Source organism: Pongo abelii, chromosome 7 (genome assembly GCF_028885655.2).
Source record: "Pongo abelii isolate AG06213 chromosome 7, NHGRI_mPonAbe1-v2.0_pri, whole genome shotgun sequence".
NCBI classification, from domain to species: domain Eukaryota; kingdom Metazoa; phylum Chordata; class Mammalia; order Primates; family Hominidae; genus Pongo; species Pongo abelii.
Window position 1 is genome coordinate 1,599,395 of NC_071992.2, and position 20,320 is coordinate 1,619,714.

A 20,320-nucleotide genomic window follows, 5' to 3' on the forward strand; every position below is an offset into this window, starting at 1 on the left:
AAGGCATACACGGGGCTACAAGGTGCGGAGAGGAGGGATTTGGAATTGAATAGGAGCCATGGCAGGCAAGGCTCCAAGAGAATGGGGTCATTGCCTGAAATGCCAATGGAGCCGAGAGATGACTGAGCCCACGTCCGTAGAAGCCCATTCCCAGTGGGAGGAACAGCGTCTGTGCGGCCCTGAGGTGGTGCACCCAGCACGTCCGGGAACAGCAGGTCGGCCAGGGTTGGAGGGCCGAAGGCGAGAGGGGACTGGTGAACGCCAGGTCAGCGGGGGAACTGCATGGGAAGAAGCCTTGGAGGCTCCGTGTGTCAGAGCGGCTGGAAGGGCCATGGGCCAGACCCATGGAGGGACAGTGTGGGAGAGCCACGGAGTGGCCATGTGACAGAGAGCTGTAGCAGACAGGGTGGTGGACATCCATGGAGGGACAGTGTGTGGCAGCTGTGGAGGGACAGTGTGACATCTGTGGAGGGACAGTGGCAGCCATGGAGGGACAGTGTGACGGCCATGGAGGGACAGTGTGACAGCCATGGAGGGACAGTGTGATGGCCATGGAGGGACAGTGTGATGGCCATGGAGGGACAGTGTGACATCATGGAGGGACAGTGTGATGGCTGTGGAGGGACAGTGGCAGCTGTGGAGGGACAGTGTGATGGCCGTGGAGGGACAGTGTGACATCATGGAGGGACAGTGTGATGGCCGTGGAGAGACAGTGTGATGGCTGTGGAGGGACAGTGTGACATTCGTGGAGGGACAGCATGACGGCCGTGGAGGGACAGTGTGACGACCGTGGAGAGACAGTGTGACGGCTGTGGAGGGACAGTGTGATGGCTGTGGAGGGACAGTGTGACATTCATGGAGGGACAGCATGATGGCCGTGGAGGGACAGCGTGACGGCCGTGGAGAGGCAGTGTGACATCGTGGAGAGACAGTGTGACGGCCGTGGAGGGACAGTGTGACATTCGTGGAGGGACAGTGTGACATTCGTGGAGGGACAGTGTGACGGCCGTGGAGGGACAGTGTGACATTCATGGAGGGACAGTGTGACATTTGTGGAGGGACAGTGTGACATTTGTGGAGAGACAGTGTGACATTCGTGGAGAGACAGTGTGACACCGTGGAGAGACAGTGTGATGGCCGTGGAGGGACAGTGTGACATTCGTGGAGAGACAGTGTGACATTCGTGGAGGGACAGTGTGACGGCCGTGGAGGGACAGTGTGACATTCGTGGAGGGACAGTGTGATGGCCGTGGAGGGACAGTGTGACATTCGTGGAGGGACAGTGTGACATCGTGGAGGGACAGTGTGACAGCATTGGAGGGACAGTGTGACGGCTGTGGAGGGACAGTGTGACATTCGTGGAGGGACAGTGTGACATCGTGGAGGGACAGTGTGACAGCGTTGGAGGGACAATGTGACGGCCATGGAGGGACAGTGTGACATTCGTGGAGGGACAGTATGACAGCCGTGGAGGGACAGTGTGACGGCCTTGGAGGGACAGTGTGATGGCATTGGGACAGTGTGACGGCCATGGAGGGACAGTGTGATGGCTGTGGAGGGACAGTGTGACATTCGTGGAGAGACAGTGTGACACCGTGGAGAGACAGTGTGATGGCCGTGGAGGGACAGTGTGATGGCCGTGGTGGGACAGTGTGAAATTCGTGGAGGGACAGTGTGACATCCGTGGAGGGACAGTGTGACAGCATTGGAGGGACAGTGTGACGGCCGTGGAGGGACAGTGTGACATCGTGGAGGGACAGTGTGACAGCGTTGGAGGGACAATGTGACGGCCATGGAGGGACAGTGTGACATTCGTGGAGGGACAGTATGACGGCCGTGGAGTGACAGTGTGACATTCGTGGAGGGACAGTGTGACGGCCGTGGAGGGACAGTATGATGGCATTGGGACAGTGTGACGGCCGTGGAGGGACAGTGTGATGGCATTGGGACAGTGTGACGGCCGTGGAGGGACAGTGTGATGGCATTGGGACAGTGTGACGGCCGTGGAGGGACAGTGTGATGGCATTGGGACAGTGTGACGGCCGTGGAGGGACAGTGTGATGGCATTGGGACAGTGTGACGGCCGTGGAGGGACAGTGTGATGGCATTGGGACAGTGTGACGGCCGTGGAGGGACAGTGTGATGGCATTGGGACAGTGTGACGGCCGTGGAGGGACAGTGTGATGGCATTGGGACAGTGTGACGGCCGTGGAGGGACAGTGTGATGGCATTGGGACAGTGTGATGGCCATGGAGGGACAGTGGCAGCCGTGGAGGGGCCGTGCACAGTGAGTGGTGACCGAGTTGGGACGCGAAGGCCGCTCCATGCTGCTGGGATTGCTGGTGTCAGCGCCCACTGCAGAGCCCTGTGCTGCGGGTCATGTACTGCTGTGTAGGTTGTGCACTGCTCGCTCCTGGGCACCTGCACAGGGTACTCCTGATGGAGTCACTTTTCAGTGTGTTGACTTTCACGTCGATGACAGGCAGCTTTTTCTCATTCTCACCATGGGGTCCTATGGGGCTGTGGCCCTGGGTGAGGAATGCCCTGGAGGGTGGCGCACGGCCGGGTGGAGTTGGACGGGCGCCCTTCCCGCAGCTGCCTGTGGAAACCAGCAAGTCGGCAGAAGGGGAGGGTGGTGCCCGAGCCTGTGGGTGTGGCCGGGTGGGGACTGGGTGTGGGGACAGGAGTCTGTGGAATGCGGTGCTTCCTCCCAACTGTGGGGCTGGAGGGGCAGTGGTGGGTCAAGGGTAGTTTAGTCCACGCAGGGGGTCCTGTGGCCCCGCTCTGCTGGTGCCTGTCTGAGGCGCAGCTGCGGTCGAGTCACCATGCTGCTCCAAGTGAGTCTCCCAAGGGCTCCAAGGGATGGAGCATCCGTAGATGCCTGGAGGAGTCGCGGTGGCGGGGGTCACGTTGTGCCAAGGCTGTGTTGAGGGTCATGTGCAACCGCCCTTGCTGTGGACAGAGAGACAGGCAGAAGCAGAGACAGAGACAGAGGCAGAGACAGAGACAGAGACAGAGGCAGAGACAGAGACAGAGACAGAGACAGAGGCAGAGACAGAGACAGAGAGAGACAGAGGCAGAGACAGAGACAGAGAGAGAGGCAGCGACAGAGACAGAGACAGAGACAGAGAGAGACAGAGAGAGACAGAGGCAGAGACAGACAGAGGTAGAGAGACAGAGACAGAGGCAGAGACAGAGAGAGGCAGAGACAGAGAGAGACAGAGACAGAGGCAGAGACAGAGACAGACAGAGACAGAGGCAGAGACAGAGACAGAGACAGAGACAGAGAGAGACAGAGGCAGAGGCAGAGACAGAGGCAGAGAGAGACAGAGGCAGAGACAGAGACAGAGAGAGGCAGAGGCAGAGACAGAGGCAGAGACAGAGAGAGGCAGAGGCAGAGACAGAGACAGAGACAGAGAGAGACAGAGGCAGAGACAGAGACAGAGAGAGGCAGAGGCAGAGACAGAGGTAGAGACAGACAGAGGCAGAGACAGAGAGAGACAGAGGCAGAGACAGAGACAGAGAGAGGCAGAGGCAGAGACAGAGGTAGAGACAGAGACAGAGGCAGAGACAGAGACAGAGACAGAGAGAGACAGAGGCAGAGACAGAGGCAGGCTACAGCCTGGGGCCTTCAGCCGCTGCCACTGCGTCCACCCCAACCATGGCCCTCACGGCTGCCTCTCGCTCTTCTTTGGTGCCCTGTTACTGCCTCCAAGCCCCCACCCCCAGGATGCCTGCCATGCTCTCTGGTCTCTTCCCAGCCCTGTGTCAGCCCACTATCCATGCCAGGCCCTGGGCAGTCCCCAGGCCGCTGCTGCCCTCATGCCCAGCCCGGCTTGCTTCCTGAACCCTTTCCAGCAAGCAGTCTCCTTTCCTGCAGATCCCGGCCCCACTGCCTTCTTTAGGAAGCCCTCCTGGCTGCTGACCCCCGTCCCCAGCTCCCTGTGCTGCTTCCTTGGGAGGGAGTCTTAGCTGGCACCGTGCACCTCAGCCTCCATTGCGACGTTGACCCCTCCCCAAGTGTACGGCACACAGCATTGGTGGGGAACCGTGTTGGGGCTGCTGGGAGCCCCCCAATGACCACTCCTGCTTGGGGGCACTAGAGGAGGTGAGACAAGCAGATGCATGCAGCTCCAGCCCTCCTGGGGAAGGGTAAGCAGGGCTGGGCTGCCTGCAGCGACTGCAGAGGCCTGGGGCACGCAGCTGTCTGGACGCCACCCTCACCCATCAGGGGTGGACTCTCAGGGAGCGGGCAGTTCTGCCCGGGTGAGTGGACACTGCGGCAGCAGATCCGGGGCTGCTTGTCCCCTCCCCAGCATGTGGCGCAGAGAGGGGCGCACCTGCTCTGGGCCTGGGCGGGTTGATTCTGACCCGGTTAGCTCGTGACTGACCGTTTTATAAAGCCCTTGCGAGACTGAACACATTTGCTTTTCTTTTCACTGTTTTTTCTTCTCTGGGAGCGTGCAGAGGAGGGGAGAAGGTCCCATGGAGACTGTCTCAGTCCGAGGTGAGCAGAGCGTAATGGTGAGAAGGTGGCAGAGGTGGAGACACAGGCCCAGGGAGGACCCTGGAGAGAGGGGCTGCTGGGTGCCATGCGCCCTGAGACTCAGTCACAGCTGCTCTCTGAGGCCCAATCCAGATGGTCACAAAACACAAACCCAGGACAGCGGGGTTCTCCCGAGTCTTAGAGAAGAAGCTCTTTCCTCCCTCCTTCCCTCCCTCTGTCCGTCCATCCATCCCCTTTCCGTAAGATTGAGTCTCCTCACAGACCTCTGGAAACGTTCAGTGGAAAGGGCTGGCATGTTTGGCTTGCTGCGGCATTCAGTTGAGTTAACCATAACATTCCAGAAGGACTCCTGCCGTAGACTTTGCGTCCTTTTACGTTTCCCCCTTGTGGATTTATGTCTTGAGTTGGAACCTTATGAATGTGAAATCGATCAGGTGCAGAATGCCGGGGCTGCAGGGGTTTCCTGTCTCCTGTGGTGCATCAGGGGTGGGATGTCCAGAGGCCGCGCAGCCTTGGACACCAGCCACCCAGCACCCGGCTCCCGGCCCCAAGTTCCCGAGCTCTGTCCTCGGGGCCACTTCACCCCCAGGTGGGAGGATGGAGGAAATGGCCCCTGCATCATTCGCCAAGTGGGTCCGCCGCGACGCTCTGAGCTCGGCTCGGTCGGGGAGTGCTGGGCGCTGATGGCCCCCGGCCCGCGTCTGGCAAGGCACTGGGACATCCCACGCTGGTGCAGTCTGTGGCGCGGACACGGGATGTGGCTCAGCCTGCCGCCCCCACCTTTGCAGGGCCATGGAGGCCGGAGGAGTGGACGATAGGAAACCGACCGGGGGGCCCAGGATGCTCGAGGCCCGAGTGCCGGACAGGGCTGAGCAGCAAGTGAAGAGCAGGGCACTTCACAGGCACAGAGCCTGTCCCTGCCCCAGGTGCATCTCTGAAACCACGCGGCAGCCCTGTGAGTCGGTGCCGTCCCTGTGCAGCTGAGGCCGTGGGGGTGCAGGCAGGTCAAGGGCCTGTGTGGCTGGGAAGTGCTGGGCTGGGGCAGATGCAGACAGGCTCCCAGCACAGGCTCCAGCCCTGCCGCCCCTGCAGCTGTTTCCCAGGTAGAGGCCCTGGGTCATGGTGACTTCCTCCTGCTCAGGAGTCAGCATGACAGCTCATGCCAGCGCGCTCATGCCGTCCTGAAGCACTGACTGTGGAAAGGTGCCTGTGGAACGTCCCTGGGTCTTCAGCCAGCATCCTTCCCACCCTGCATTCCTCCTGGATGGGCTCCCCTGAGCTCCTTTTGCAGGCCTGGGCACATGGTGAAAGGCACAGATAGCACAATTGCAGCACAGGTGCGGGTGTGTCCCCACAGTCATGCGGAACAGCGTCAGGGAGCGCAGTGGCTGTGCTGTCTGTAAACACTTGTAGAAGGCGAGGCTGTGCCCTGATGCACACAGCATGAAACGATCCTTCAGCCTCAGTGTCTCTGGGCTCCCTCTCTGACTGAATGCATCATCTTTTTGTTTAAAACCACAATCCAGGCCAGGCGCCGTGGCTCACGCCTGTAATCCCAGCACTTTGGGAGGCTGAGGCGGGCAGATCACGAGGTCAGGAGATCCAGATCATCCTGGCCAACACGGTGAAACCCCGTCTCTACTAAAAATACAAAAAATTAGCCGGGCATGGTGGTGGACGCCTGAAGTCCCAGCTACTCGGGAGGCTGAGGCAGGAGAGTGGTGTGAACTTGGGAGGCGGAGCTTGCAGTGAGCCGAGATTGTGCCACTGCATTCCAGCCTGGGCGACAGAGCAAAAAAAAAAAAAAAACACACAATTCAAATGCACAGTGAAATCTTTCATTAAGATGCTTAAACTGGAAAATGACAGCAATAATGAAACAAAGCCTGCAGCCCAGGCAGGTATGAGCTCATGCTGCACGCTGCTGGGGATAGAGTGTTTTGAAAGCGGAGTCTTCTGCTCTGCCCCCAGGGTCCATCGCACCTGCACCAGGGCAGGGAGAGTGAGCCCCAGCCCAGCCCCACCACTGAAAACGATGCCTGTGAGGTCCAGGTGAGTCACCTGTGGGGAGTTGCCGGCCATGTGGGCTGGCGCTGCTGGAAGACTGCACACAGAAGACAGGCTCTAGACCCCCGGCTTCAGGGAGCTGGGATGTTTTGTGTGGCCTGGAGGTTCTAGGGACACAGATACTTCTCACAGCAGGTCCGAGTTGGGGGAGCAGGCTGTGGGGGGAGGAGCGCATGCTGCCATGGGCTGTGTAGGGAGCACAGGCAGCTCTGAGTCCAGAAACAAAGGTGTGGTTTCTGTGTCAGCCCCTGATATGGTTTGGCTGTGTCCCCACCCAAATCTCAACTTGAATTGTATCTCCCAGAATTCCCATGTGTTGTGGGAGGGACCCGGGGGTGGTAACCGAATCATCAGGGCTGGTCTTTCCCGTGCTATTTTGCTGATAGTGAATAAGTCTCACAAGATTTGATGGCTTTATCGGGGGTTTCCACTTTTGCTTCTTCCTCATTTTCTCTTGCCGCCGCCATGTAAGAAGTGCCTTTCACCTCCCACCATGATTCTGAGGCCTCCCCAGCCATGTGGAACTGTAAGTTCAATTAAAACTCTTTTTGTTCCCAGTCTCAGGTACGTCTTTATCAGCAGCGTGACGGTGGACTGATACAGCCTCGTAGAAATTTTCCTTCTTAGGAATGCAGTTTTTAAGGGACACTAATTTGGAAGGAAATGTTTGGAGTTTGCAGTCTGCCTGACACTTGTGTATGGGTCAGGATGCCAGTGGTAGGGCAAGGCCTGGGCCAGAATCTGACAGTTGCTTCCCAGCTGTAGAGCCAGGGGCTGCTGTGCGCTGTGCGGAGCTGCAGGAGGGTCGGGGGCACGCTTTCTGCACAGGGCTGCCCTGCAGACTTGCAGAGCTGATGCAGGCAGACGCCATGGTAGGTGCTGGGTGAAGGGTGAGCTGTCACCCTTAAAAAGGGCCAGGCATAAAAAGGAGTAATGCCCAGTCTTGTTCATCTTTCCATTGGTCCTAAGATTATCAGTGGAGAAATGAGAAATCAATTTGACTCATTTTTATGCATTTTAGTAGAGAAACAAATAGCATGAATGAGATTTACACAGTGTGGTTTAAAAAATGGAGAGTAAACAGGGCTTAAGGAAACAGAATTCTCTGAAGACACACAAAGCCATGTGGCTGTCAGGTAGAGTGTGCTAGTGTGGTGTTCATTCTTGAACAGACCCGGCAGGCGTACAGCTGGCCTTGTCCAGGGCAGGAAGGGGAAGAGTGTGCTTCTGGCCCTGTCACTTGCTCACCACCTTTGCAAACAGAGCGTGGGTGACGAGGGGAGGGCGCTGATTTTCTCTGAAGCCCGAGGCTGCCTGGCTCCTCAGCCGCGTCACATTACTAATGTTGGGCAGGTGAATCTGTGACCTTTGTTTCTTCAGCAGTTGAGAAACTGAGGGATACCACGTGCCTCACAGTGAGTCAAGGTGGTGAGGACTCGGGGTCGTGGGGACGCTGCTCCTCACTCTCACAGGTGCTCTAGGTACGGTTTCCTCCTCCGTCTCCCCTCAGGACTGCAGAGTTCAAAGGGGTTTATTCATTGTCTCCTCCACAGAGTTCAGGGCATTTATTCATTGTCTCCTCTTCGTATGGTGGATGCGTCTTCGTCTGTCCTGTTCCCCAAGGTCCTGGTGCACTGTGGAAGGAACAGACCTTGGGCTGGGACCCACCAGGGATGCCGGGGGTATCAGGGGGGCTTTCCTTTCTCTAAGGGGCCTGGACTCCATCTCCAGCGATCCTGATGCGTGAGATGGCATTGGCACTGGTGCCAGCGTCCCAGGGAAAGATGACGTCAACCTAAACTCTTGAGGACTCATAGCTATGTTGGAGCATTGTTAATTTTCTTTGTTGGGAGATGCTGTAGCCGTGGAACGTACTCTTCTTCCATCCGGCTCTGAGGCTGCAGAGTCATCCAGGCCAAGCTGACGAATGAAGGAGTCCTCTCCTTCCCACAGCCACCCGGCGCCCGCCCAGCCTGGGAAGAAGCCATCCCTCTCTCTGCACTCAGGGCAGCAGTCAGCGTCCGGTCCTGCTGCTGTGTGCACGCCGGTGGCAGGCCTCTTCAGACACCACGTGTGCATTCCTTCAGAGAGCCACGCACTCTTCAGCACAGTTGGTGTTGGCTGAATATTTTTGACTGAGGCTGAAGGGTCATTTTGGGTTTTGTCAGGGTCTCAGAGCCAGTGTGGTTCTCTCTGTCCATGGGTTCCGATTGTCGGAAGCATTGATGCCATCTGGAGTGGGGGCCATCCAGCGTGGAGGCCGTCTGGTGTGGGGGCTGTCTGATGTGGGGGCCATCTGGCATGGAAGCTGTCTGGCGTGGGGACTCTCTGGCATGGGGGCCATCTGGCGTGGATGCCGTCCGATGTGAGGACTGTGCAGCGTGGAAGCTATCTGGTTTGGAAGCTGTCTGGTGTGGGGACTGTCTGGTGTGGAAGCTGTCTGGTGTGGGGACTGTCCAGTGTGGAAGCTGTCCGGTGTGGAAGCTGTCTGGTGTGGAAGCTGCCTGGTGTGGGTATTGTCTGGTGTGGAAGCTGTCTGGTGTGGGTATTGTCTGGTGTGGAAGCTGTCTGGTGTGAAAGCTGTCTGGTGTGGAAGCTGTCTGGTGTGAGGACTGTCTGGTGTGGAAGCTGTCTGGTGTGGGGACTGTCCGGTGTGGAAGCTGTCTGGTGTGGAAGCTGTCTGGTGTGGGGACTGTCCGGTGTGGAAGCTGTCTGGTGTGGGGACTGTCTGGTGTGGAAGCTGTCTGGTGTGAAAGCTGTCTGGTGTGGAAGCTGTCCTCTGTGGGGACTGTCTGGTGTGAGGACTGTCTGGTGTGGAAGCTGTCTGGTGTGGGGACTGTCTGGTGTGAGGACTGTCTGGTGTGGAAGCTGTCTGGTGTGGGGACTGTCTGGTGTGGAAGCTGTCTGGTGTGGGGACTGTCTGGTGTGGAAGCTGTCTGGTGTGGAGACTGTCTGGTGTGGAGCTGTCTGGTGTGGAAGCTGTCTGGTGTGGATGCTGTCTGGTGTGGATGCTGTCTGATGTGGAAGCTGTCTGGTGTGGGGACTGTCCGGTGTGGAAGCTGTCTGGTGTGGAAGCTGTCTGATGTGGAAGCTGTCTGGTGTGAAAGCTGTCTGGTATGGAAGCTGTCCACTGTGGGGACTGTCTGGTGTGAGGACTGTCTGGTGTGGAAGCTGTCTGGTGTGGGGACTGTCTGGTGTGAGGACTGTCTGATGTGGAAGCTGTCTGGTGTGGAAGCTGTCTGGTGTGGGGACTGTCCGGTGTGGAAGCTGTCTGGTGTGGAAGCTGTCTGATGTGGAAGCTGTCTGGTGTGGGGACTGTCTGGTGTGGAAGCTGTCTGGTGTGGAAGCTGTCTGGTGTGGGGACTGTCTGGTGTGGAAGCTGTCTGGTGTGGATGCTGTCTGGTGTGGATGTTGTCCGGTGTGGGTACTGTCTGGTGTGTTTGCTGCACTTGTCTCTGAGGATTCCTTCCATGAGCGTCATTCCCCACATTCACTGTTGTGGTCCAAGCATGTCTGTCTGACCTTAACTTGGAAATGACAGCTTTCCCTCCAAGGATAACATCCTTTGTCATCCTATGGAATCACTGCTGGGCTGGAGAGGATGGGCACCTCCTGCCTCACGGGTGCTGCTGGGCTGGAGAGGGTGGGCACCTCCCGCCTCACGGGTGCTGCTGGGCTGGAGAGGATGGGCCCCTCCCGTCTCACGGGTGCTGCTGGGCTGGAGAGGATGGGCCCCTCCCGTCTCACGGGTGCTGCTGGGCTGGAGAGGGTGGGCACCTCCTGCCTCACGGGTGCTGCTGGGCTGGGGAGGGTGGGCCCCTCCCGTCTCACGGGTGCTGCTGGGCTGGAGAGGGTGGGCCCCTCCCGTCTCACGGGTGCTGCTGGGCTGGAGAGGGTGGGCACCTCCCGCCTCACGGGTGCTGCTGGGCTGGAGAGGATGGGCACCTCCCGTCTCACGGGTGTTGCTGGGGTGGAGAGGGTGGGCCCCTCCTGCCTCATGGGTGCGCTGGCTGGCACTTGGACCCTGTCTCGCTGCACAGAGAGCTCACCTGCAAGGGCACCTGATATGGATCCTGTGACTCCCCACATATTCCAGGTGGAGCGATGACCTCACTTGCCCCGTCTCCTGGCCGGTGGGTGGAAGGGCAGGGATGTGCCGGGGCCTGGGCTGGGCTCTGGGTGCTTGCATCAGCCACCCGCCCTCAGCTGTAGCCTTCACGTCAGCCACCCGCCCCCAGCTGTAGCCTTCACGTCAGCCACCCGCCCTCAGCTGTAGCCTTCGCGTCAGCCACCTACCCTCAGCTGTAGCCTTGGGTGAGTGTCTCAAGTCTCCCAACCAGTGTTTTCTCCATTGAAAAATAATAACAGTACCCACGTCTTGGAGTTGCGCTGGCGAGGTGGACTAAAAGGAAAAAGGAAAAAGCTAGGGTAAAAGTAATCTATGTAGAAGGTTATTTGGGGCACGTGTGAGGCCTGCAGCCCAGGAGCCTGCATTCAGGCTGCCCTGAGCGCACACTGATGAGCAGTGCCTCCAGGGGGATGTTGGATCAGGCTGCCCTGAGCGCACGCTGATGGGCAGTGCCTCCAGGGGGATGTTGGATCAGGCTGCCCTGAGCGCACGCTGATGGGCAGTGCCTCCAGGGGGATTTTGGATTCAGGCTGCCCTGAGCGCACGCTGATGGGCAGTGCCTCCAGGGGGATTTTGGATTCAGGCTGCCCTGAGCGCACGCTGATGGGCAGTGCCTCCAGGGGGATTTTGGATTCAGGCTGCCCTGAGCGCACGCTGATGGGCAGTGCCTCCAGGGGGATTTTGGATTCAGGCTGCCCTGAGCGCACGCTGATGGGCAGTGCCTCCAGGGGGATTTTGGATTCAGGCTGCCCTGAGCGCACGCTGATGGGCAGTGCCTCCAGGGGGATTTTGGATTCAGGCTGCCCTGAGCGCACGCTGATGGGCAGTGCCTCCAGGGGGATTTTGGATTCAGGCTGCCCTGAGCGCACGCTGATGGGCAGTGCCTCCAGGGGGATTTTGGATCAGGCTGCCCTGAGCGCACGCTGATGGGCAGAGCCTCCAGGGGGATTTTGGAAAGCAGAAAGGGGGTCAGGGAGGCTGATAGAAAGCTGTTTGTTAGGAATTCTCATTAGTTTCTGGAAACCATTGGTTTATTGATTAGTGATGGCTGTGCATTGTTAAGCTACAGGGTGTATTACAGTGTCCAGCGCGGCATCACCAGGCTCTTTCCCAGCCACTGGGGGCCATAGCAGGCCGTGTTGAGTGAACTCGCGGCTCCCCGGGGGCAGGGAGTGGGGAGCAGGGTGTGGTTGTGGCTCGTCTGCACATCTTTCGGGGCCTGATGATGTGAAAGGGCTCCCATCCCTCAAACAGAAGTTCTGCTCTTTTCTCAGCAGTTGTGTTAACAAATGAGACAATCGCAGCTGCTGCTCGTGGGGAGCCCCAGTGCATGTTGAGCTACTTGTGTGCGTTGTTGGTGACATGACCTGAAACCTAGGAACTGAGGCTGCGAGGTGCCCAACCATGAGGCCAGGTGCTGGGGATGGGGTGGGGGTGGTGGCACGTGGCAGGCACCTGAGCGAGTCTGGGGGATGGAGGGAGAGCAGGTTCAGGGCTGGGAGCACAGGAAGGCGGAAGGGCAGGTGCTGGGCTGGGAACACAGGAGAGCAGACGGGTGGGCACTGGGCTGGGAATGCAGGAGGTGCCGCATCTGAGGTTGGGGGCAGGGTCCCACTGCCAGCCTCATTGGAAAGCAGTGTCTGTCTGCTTCTGAGAGTGCCAGAGCCAGTGGCCAGCTCTCTGCACTAGGATAAGGGAATTCGCTGGTCTGGTGGCGTCCTGGCTGTGTGGCAGGCAGAGCCTGAAACTCTTGGCACCATGCCATCCCCTCGCGTTACCCTCATTGAAGAGCACGCGAGGCCGGTGACCACCCTGGGCATGGGCCCGCCTGGCCTCGGAGGAGCTGGCCTGTGGGTGACATTCACGGACCGTGGCCCCTGTGGTCCCATGTGCTTTTCCTGATGCTGCGAGGGCCTGGGGCTGGTGCCTGGTCCCTGGTGCTAGTGCCTGGTCCCTGGTGCTAGTGCCTGGACCCTAGTGCTGGTGCCTGGTCCCTGGTGCTAGAGCCTGGTCCCTGGTGCTGGAGCCGAGGCAGCCGGAGAGTTCCCTGAGGACAGTTTATTTTACCCTGGATGGTTCTGGCGGGAGCCAGGCCTGTGTTTTGTGGTCTTAACACGAGTCACCAGGAACTGGCCTTCCCAGGACTCGGCTGGCATCCAGCTCACACTCAAACTCGTGTCCTCGAAGCAGGGAGGGAAACACGAAGTGTAGACAAGAATCACAACAGCAGGCAGGCCGGGACCCAGCCTTGCCCCGAGAGGTTAGCCACATGCTTACCAAAAGGAGTGGAGAGGGCCGTCAGCACCATGCCTAATCTCAGCTAAGTCTGGAAGAAAAAGGAGTGGAGAGGGCCGTCAGCGCCGCGCCTGATCCCAGCTAAGTCTGGAAGAAACACGTTTGGTTTACATGTTGATTTCTCCCTTTAGAATACGGTGGGAAATTCAGCAAGGAGTTGAAGCCACTGTCAGGTTGGGTGGGCCTGGCCAGCGAATCCAAGTTGCAAAATAAACTTCTGGCTACATTTCAAGGTGAAGTCACTCCAACTCTGAGAAGTCTCTTTTGTTTTGCCCTTGAATGTTGTTTCAAGGGAGATTTACAAGTATTCACGACTAATAGGTGGCGAGTCTTCTAATTATGGCTAGTAATGACAGCTCTTCCTTTTTGCGGGGTTCTCTGTCGACAGCCCTGCACCTATTGAGTGCGTGTTTATCCACCTGAACGGTGACAAGCAGTGTCTCTCCTTCTTGCAGGAGCTCCTTCCCTTAACAGAGCTGAGAGAGGCATCTGGAGTTGCAGCATGGACCAGCGAGAGCCCCTGCCTCCTGCTCCTGCAGGTAACAGCACTCAGCAGGTGGGCCTGTGGGTCAGGGCGCGCTGCCGCTCTCATCAAGGACAGGGTACTTTTGGAACCACTGAATTGCTGGTCACTGGGGTATGGGGTGGAGTGAGAGCTTCTCGGGAGAAAGAGAAGGTTCTGACGTGAGCCTGGGTGCCCCCACCCCTGCCTTGCCATGGGGGCATCCTGGGTTAGCCTCTTGCGTTCCTCATAGGTGCTGCTGTATTGCTGTTGGGGTCCTATGGTCAGCATCTGAAATTCCCTTAAGATTCCCCTTAGCCTGATGCAATCAGAGATGGAGCGGGAGGGTTGTTACAGAATGGCGCCTTCCAGTGTTAAAGGCCCCGCTCAGGCTTAAAGCACAGCTCGCCCATGGCGGGTGCTCACCCAGTTTCCTTTTCTGCCTCCCTCCTCTGAGCAGCCGCTCAGGGACAAGTACGACCTCTCTATCCATATGCTCCAATAAGGGAGGGGCTGCTGATGAAAGATTTATCTTCATTGTCACCTCACCTGAGTTAAATTGTTGCCAAAAAGACTGTGCCAGGGTTGCCAGCTCGCACTCCGGCCGGTGGAGAAGGTGGACACTGACCGACGTTTCCATGGCAGGTTGTCTGCAGGGCCTGGAGACCTGGCCTCAGTCCTCCCAGGGCCTGCCGTACCACACGGTGCACACGGGCCTGGTGTCCGTTGCAGATCCGGGGGGTGATGGAGCTGTGGAGGTCAGGGAATTAACTGTGTGGGCTCCAGGCCCCTTGGCACTGTGGGTGTGGGTCTTGGGAGATGCTGGGATTTGGTCGTCTGTGCCCCCCAACTACGTGGACACTCTGGGCCCTCAGAGGTTGTAGCTGGATCAGAAAAGAGGCAGCCTAGAAGTCAGGCTGTTCATAAGCAAGTCAGTCACCGGGGCCTGGTAGACGACAGAGACGGGAGAATCCAGGGGTCACCGGGGCCTGGTGGACGACAGAGACGGAATAATCCAGGGGTCACCGGGGCCTGGTGGACGACAGAGACGGGAGAATCCAGGGGTCACCGGGGCCTGGTGGACGACAGAGACGGAATAATCCAGGGGTCACCGGGGCCTGGTGGACGACAGAGACGGAATAATCCAGGGGTCACCGGGGCCTGGTGGACGACAGAGACGGAATAATCCAGGGGTCACCGGGGCCTGGTGGACGACAGAGACGGGAGAATCCAGGGGTCACCGGGGCCTGGTGGACGACAGAGACGGAATAATCCAGGGGTCACCGGGGCCTGGTGGACGACAGAGACGGGAGAATCCAGGAGTCACTGGGGCCTGGTAGATGACAGAGACGGGAGAATCCAGGGATGAGCAGTGGCCACCCCAGAAACAGCCAGCGACACCGCAGGGGCCAGAAGGGATGCCCACTCCTGCTGCCGGGGGTCTGTGGTGGGGAACCAGGCCTGGAAGTCCAGCTCCTGGAGTTCTCCGGAGCCGCAAGACCACAGGGTACGAGACTCGGTACCGGAAACCCGAGGCCACGGCTCCGCTGCTTCTCTTCTGGGGGTGACGTCGGCCGGTCTCCTTGCCTCTTTGTAGCCATGGTGCTCGTTGTCGCCACAGCTTCACTTATGTGTGGATTGCTGGCATTCAGGCTCTGCCAGACTAGGTTGTTTTAATTGAAAATGAGGTCAGGCACCTTAGCTCACACCTGTAATGCCAGCACTTTGGGAGACTGAGGTGAGTGAATCACTTGAGCCCAGGAGTTTGAGACCAGCCTGGGCAACGTAGTGAGACCCCATCTCTGCAAAAAGAATAATAATAATATAATAATAATCAGTTGTAATAGTTGTAATAATTAGACCCCATCTCTGCAAAAATAATAATATAATAATAATTAGTTGTGCATGATGGTGCATGCCTGTAGTCCCAGCTACTCATGAGGCTGAGGTGGGAGGTTCACTTGAGCATGGGAAGTTGAGGCTGCAGTGAGCCGAGATCCTTCCACTGAACTCCAGCCTGGGTGGTGGGCTGAGACCCTGTCTAAAAAATAAAGGTGGAACATGAGGCAGAGAGCAAAATCTTTTACTGCTTTTCATTCCTATCAAATGAGATGATGCCCCAGCAAAGCAGGGCAGTGGGCGTCATCCTGTACCCTCACCCTCCGCAGGCCCACTTTGGGCGGCCATCCCTCCAGGGCCCCTCCCGCCTCCCTGCTTTCTTTTTGGCATTTCACGGAAATGAGTGGTTGTCTTGCATAGTTTTCTGTTTGAAGGGGTGGGCACCAGACCTTGTGTGCTTTTTTGTTGCCTCCCCTCCTTCCCACACGCATGTAAGAGGGGACACCATTAATACGGTGCTTTGACATGCTCAGGAGGCGAGTACAGTTGTTGGGGAAAGTTAAAAATAAAAGCAAGGCCAGGAAGCTGTCTCTGCAGGTAAGTGTGGAGGACGTAGGGCCCGTTCAGAATCCCATGGCAGATGGATGCTGCCTTTCACCCTGTTTTGCCCACTGTTTCAAAGAAGGCGGAAACACCGTTTTCTCATTAAATGTATCTCCAGCATTTGCTGACGTCGTCATCAGTCCTGGCTAGTGCCTGGCACCCTGAGGAGCTCTGCCCAGCGGTACCACCACCTGGATTGCATGAAATGCCCATCCATCCATGGTCTCCACGACCAGAACTGGCTTCTGAAAAAGGTTCCTGGGCCCATAGGACTCCACCTTGGTAGTTGTGCTAATTAGAGACGTGGCCTCTGATGGAGGCAGGACTGGGGGTGCCTGCAGCAGGTCGCTCCTCTGCTGGGGCTGGGGGTGTCTCCATAGCCCCTCCCTCTGCCCAGATTTCAACCCAGGGGAGAGTATGACTGGCCCACGCCCTCTGGGTGCAGCTGGACTGGCCAGGCCGTCCTTGGGCCAAGGCCCACTGGATCCAGCCTCAGGGCTGGTCACTAACTCCAGGCTGCAGGAACGTAGAGATCTCCACAGTTTGCCACTGTTAACATTTCACCCAGGAGGGTGTCCTCGGGAGACCCTGGCAGGAGCCCAGGAGCCTTGGAGGGGCTGAGGAGCCGCCCAGCCCTCTATGGGGTTGGGAGTGAGGCCCCTGCCCTTGCTGAGAGGCCACATGGCCTTGGACTTTGATACAGAAAGCCACCATTTAATGACAGTGCTCTGGCTCGGAAACTTAGGTGAGTTTCTAGCCAATAACTTTTATGACAAATAGAAATAGGGATAATGGCCTGGTGTCTTTTCTGAGGATTCTGTGGTACTTTAATTATAATTTCCCCCATTATTAAGTAAACCGTCCGCTTAAAAGTGCCCCTGAAGATCAGGACGCAGCAGGAAATTACTGCGACCTCAGTTCTTGCCTGCGCTCGGACACAGTTGGTGCTGGTACTTTAGATCATCACTTTTCTGTTTTTTTCCCCCCACATTTCTTTTCTACATAATTGTAGCCATTGAATATAAATTTTTAACTTTTTTTTTTGAGACGGAGTCTCGCTCTCTCACCCAGGCTGGAGTGAAGTGGTGTGATCTTGGCTCACTGCAACCTCCACTTCCCGGGTTCAAGGATTCTCCTGCCTCAGCCTCCTAAGTAGCTGGGATTATAGACACCCATCAGCACGCCCAGCTAATTTTTGTATTTTTAGTAGAGACAGGGTTTCACCATGTTGGCCAGGCTGGTCTCGAACTCCTACTTCAAGTGATCTGCCCACCTTGGCCTCCCAAAGTGATGGGATGACAGGCGTGAGCCACCACACGTGGCCTGATTTTTAAATTTTGAGTGTAGGTTTTTATACCGCTTCATTTGTGAGTATTTTCCAGGCTGCTGTGCATTTTTCATAAGTGTCCTCCTCAGTGGCTGCACTCAGGGCCTCCTGGCAGGGGTGCTGTTGTGTGTTCCAGTGGAATCATTCTTTAGTCCATGCCCATTCCTCACCTTTACCAGGTCCCTGTGCCTTCTCTAGAAATGTCCTTGGCAACAAGGCAAGTCATCACGAGGTGAAGTGGTGTTTGAGAGGCAGCTTGTGCACCAGGAAAGATTTCAGGCTCTGCTGCCCAGCTGCTGGGGTTCAAATGTTGACCCTGAGGTGTGTGAGCTGATGACCTAAGCAGCCTTCGATTTCCGTCATTCCTGGAAAAAAACAGAACCCCTCTCATAAGTTTGGGGAGGATTTGGCAAGTTAGCATCTATAAAGTACTTAGACCTAGCTGGTAAGCACTTAGCAAATCCATTCAGAAGATGATCTGGGATTTCTCAGAATGCAAAACAAGTCACACTGCCAGCTAAAGCCTTTGTCTAATTAGTAGCAAAATTCCCATGCAAATTACATTAGGGCAAAAGAAATCAGTACAATTGGCATGTTAACGTTGGTTCACAAAAAATCATTTACCAAATACCTGGTAACTTCCATAATGAGCTCAGACAGACGCCAGCACTCACACTGGCATCGTCTCTGGGGGCAGCTTTGTTTCTGGGGGCAGCATTGTTTCTGGGGGATGGCACTGTTTCTGGGGAGGCCTCCTTCAGCACAAGCAGCTACAAACCACAGTGACACCCAGAGCCAAGAAGTGGTTATGAATAGCCTCTTGTGGATGAAGCTGTTTGCAGCCTGGTGCTTTTTAAAGGACTTTTCTTTAAACAATAGAGCTAAAACACAAACAGCCTTCATTCAAAATAAGAGAAAATCATATCCTGAGTTAAACCTTCATATTAGAATCAAATATGCTCTTCAAAGCCCCAGGAAAAATAACACTTAGCTTTTATCTCTGATCTTAAAAAATGAGTATTACTTTAATCTTGTTCTCAGTGTATTAATCGTTGCATGTCTTTAAAAGTTCTTCATGGACTTGGAACAGTCAGAGCGCTGTCTGCTCATGAGGGAAGGCGGCCCGGGAATGGGTGGCCTGCTTCTCTAGGGCCGGCGGCCAGTTCTCTCCTACTCAGGGTGCTGGGACCAGAGCCACCAGGTCTTGGTAGCTTGTAGAATAAATATTTCGCTAAAGAAAACAGAAAATTGAAGTGTTCTATGAATCTTCTTTTGCATCGTGCATATTGTATGTGTCGTCCTCTCTTCAGTATCTCTGCAAAGAGGTACAGTGGGTCCTCCGTCTTAGTCCTCAGGTTAAGTGGCTTTGTACACACCACACGGCCTTTCCTACTTGTTGCAACATGCCCCAGGGAGGAATTCTTTCCATTCTGTGATTCCTTTCTATAGACGAGGGATGGGGTCTCGTGGCCAGCAAGCGAAGTTTGAACCCAGCTCTCCGACTCCAGAAGCCGTTCTCTCATCCACGACTCTGTACTTAGCATTTCTTGCGTAGATTTGTCCAGGGGCTTCAGAATAACACAGCAGGATGGGAGATGTGCTGTGCAGTGATGGGCGTATCGTGGTTTCTGTTTGTTGTTTATTCAGTGAATATTGTATTCACTATTAAATGTATTCACTGTGTAAATGTAGTGAAGCTACATTTCTGGTATTACAAATGACTTTACAGTTTATAATCTAAATTGGGTAATTAAAAAAACTATAATGCATGTTAATTGCAGAATAAAAACTAAAATATAGACAAGTCACGAAAAAGAAAATACTTCACCTCTGGGAGATTAGTACTGTTAAAATTTTAGTGAATATTCTTCCAGTATTTTAGAAGTAGTCTTTTTTTTTCCCCTTGAAGCAAACTTTTAAATGCCGTTAATGTAAGTGATAGTATCTGCATGGATAAGTTTCAAACATTAGCAATTTTTTTCCCTGACAAACCTAGGCAGCACTTGTTTTTATATGTATAGTTTATTTAAAATGAGAGATGAAGCTTTTTTGTTTATAGCTTTATTAAGATATAATTCATATCTTAGTACCATTTACCTATTTAAATTGTAAAGCTCAGTGGCTTTTAGTGTATTCACAAGTATGTAGGACCATCACGCAGTCAGTGCTAATCACCCCCAGAGGCCACTCCCCACCCCAGACAGAGGGTAATTAAATTTTAAACTAAACTTAGGTACTTTATTTGTACCTTTTTGCTCATTAAGAAAAGATCACTTAAAACTAACTTCGATTTAGAATAGCCAAAATCCAGAACACAGATGGTAAATGCCGAGGAGGGTGTGGGGCGGCCGCTTGGACACAGACGGCAAAAGCCGAGGAGGGCGTGGGGCGGCCGCGTGGACACAGACGGCAAATGCCGAGGAGGGTGTGGGGTGGCCACGTGGACACAGATGGCAAATGCTGAGGAGGGCCGGGTGCTGGCGGGTGGCTAGAGGGTGTGGGGCAGCCGCGTGGGAGGGCAGTTTGGTGGCTTTTTCAAAGCTGAGCACACTCTTACCGTGTGATTTGCAGCCATGCCAGGCGTATTTATCCAAATGAGTTGAAAACTTAATGTCCACTCAATACCTGCCCATATAGGTGTCGATAGCAGCTTTATTCATAATTGCCAGAACCCAGAAGCAGCCATGATATCCTTCAGGAGGTGAATGGATGGATAAACTGGAGCCCATTCAGACAATGGAACATTCAGTGCTAGGAAGAAATGAGCTGCCAAGCCGTGAAAAGACATGGAGGAGCCTTAAATACATCTTACTGAGCGAGAGAAGCTAACCTGAAAAGGCTGCGCATGGTGCGATTCCAACCACATGACATTCTAGAAAACACAAAACTATACAGTAACAAGCTCAGGGGTTGCCAGGGGTTTGCGGGAGGGAGGGGTGATAGGCGGAGCACAGGGGATTTTTAGGGCCACGAAATTCCTTGATAATGGTGCATCCATGTTATCACATGCCTGTCCAAACCGGTAGAAAGCACAGCACCAGGAGCGAGGCC

At 55.6% G+C, this 20,320-nt stretch overlaps 1 protein-coding gene across 3 annotated transcripts in view; it reads left to right on the forward strand.

The window, feature by feature from the left end:
• The window catches only part of ARHGEF10 (Rho guanine nucleotide exchange factor 10), a 142,263-nt gene that overhangs the window by 6,412 nt on the left and 115,531 nt on the right, over positions 1 to 20,320 (forward strand). For 2 of the 3 annotated variants that reach the window (XM_002818763.4, XM_024251597.3), the window contains exon 2: positions 13,454 to 13,537. In XM_002818763.4, the coding sequence (XP_002818809.4) occupies positions 13,501 to 13,537 (37 nt within the window). In that variant the 5' untranslated portion in view covers positions 13,454 to 13,500. Of the gene's footprint in view, positions 1 to 13,453; positions 13,555 to 20,320 lie in introns of those variants that run through there. The other variant, XM_024251598.3, reaches the window with a different exon arrangement.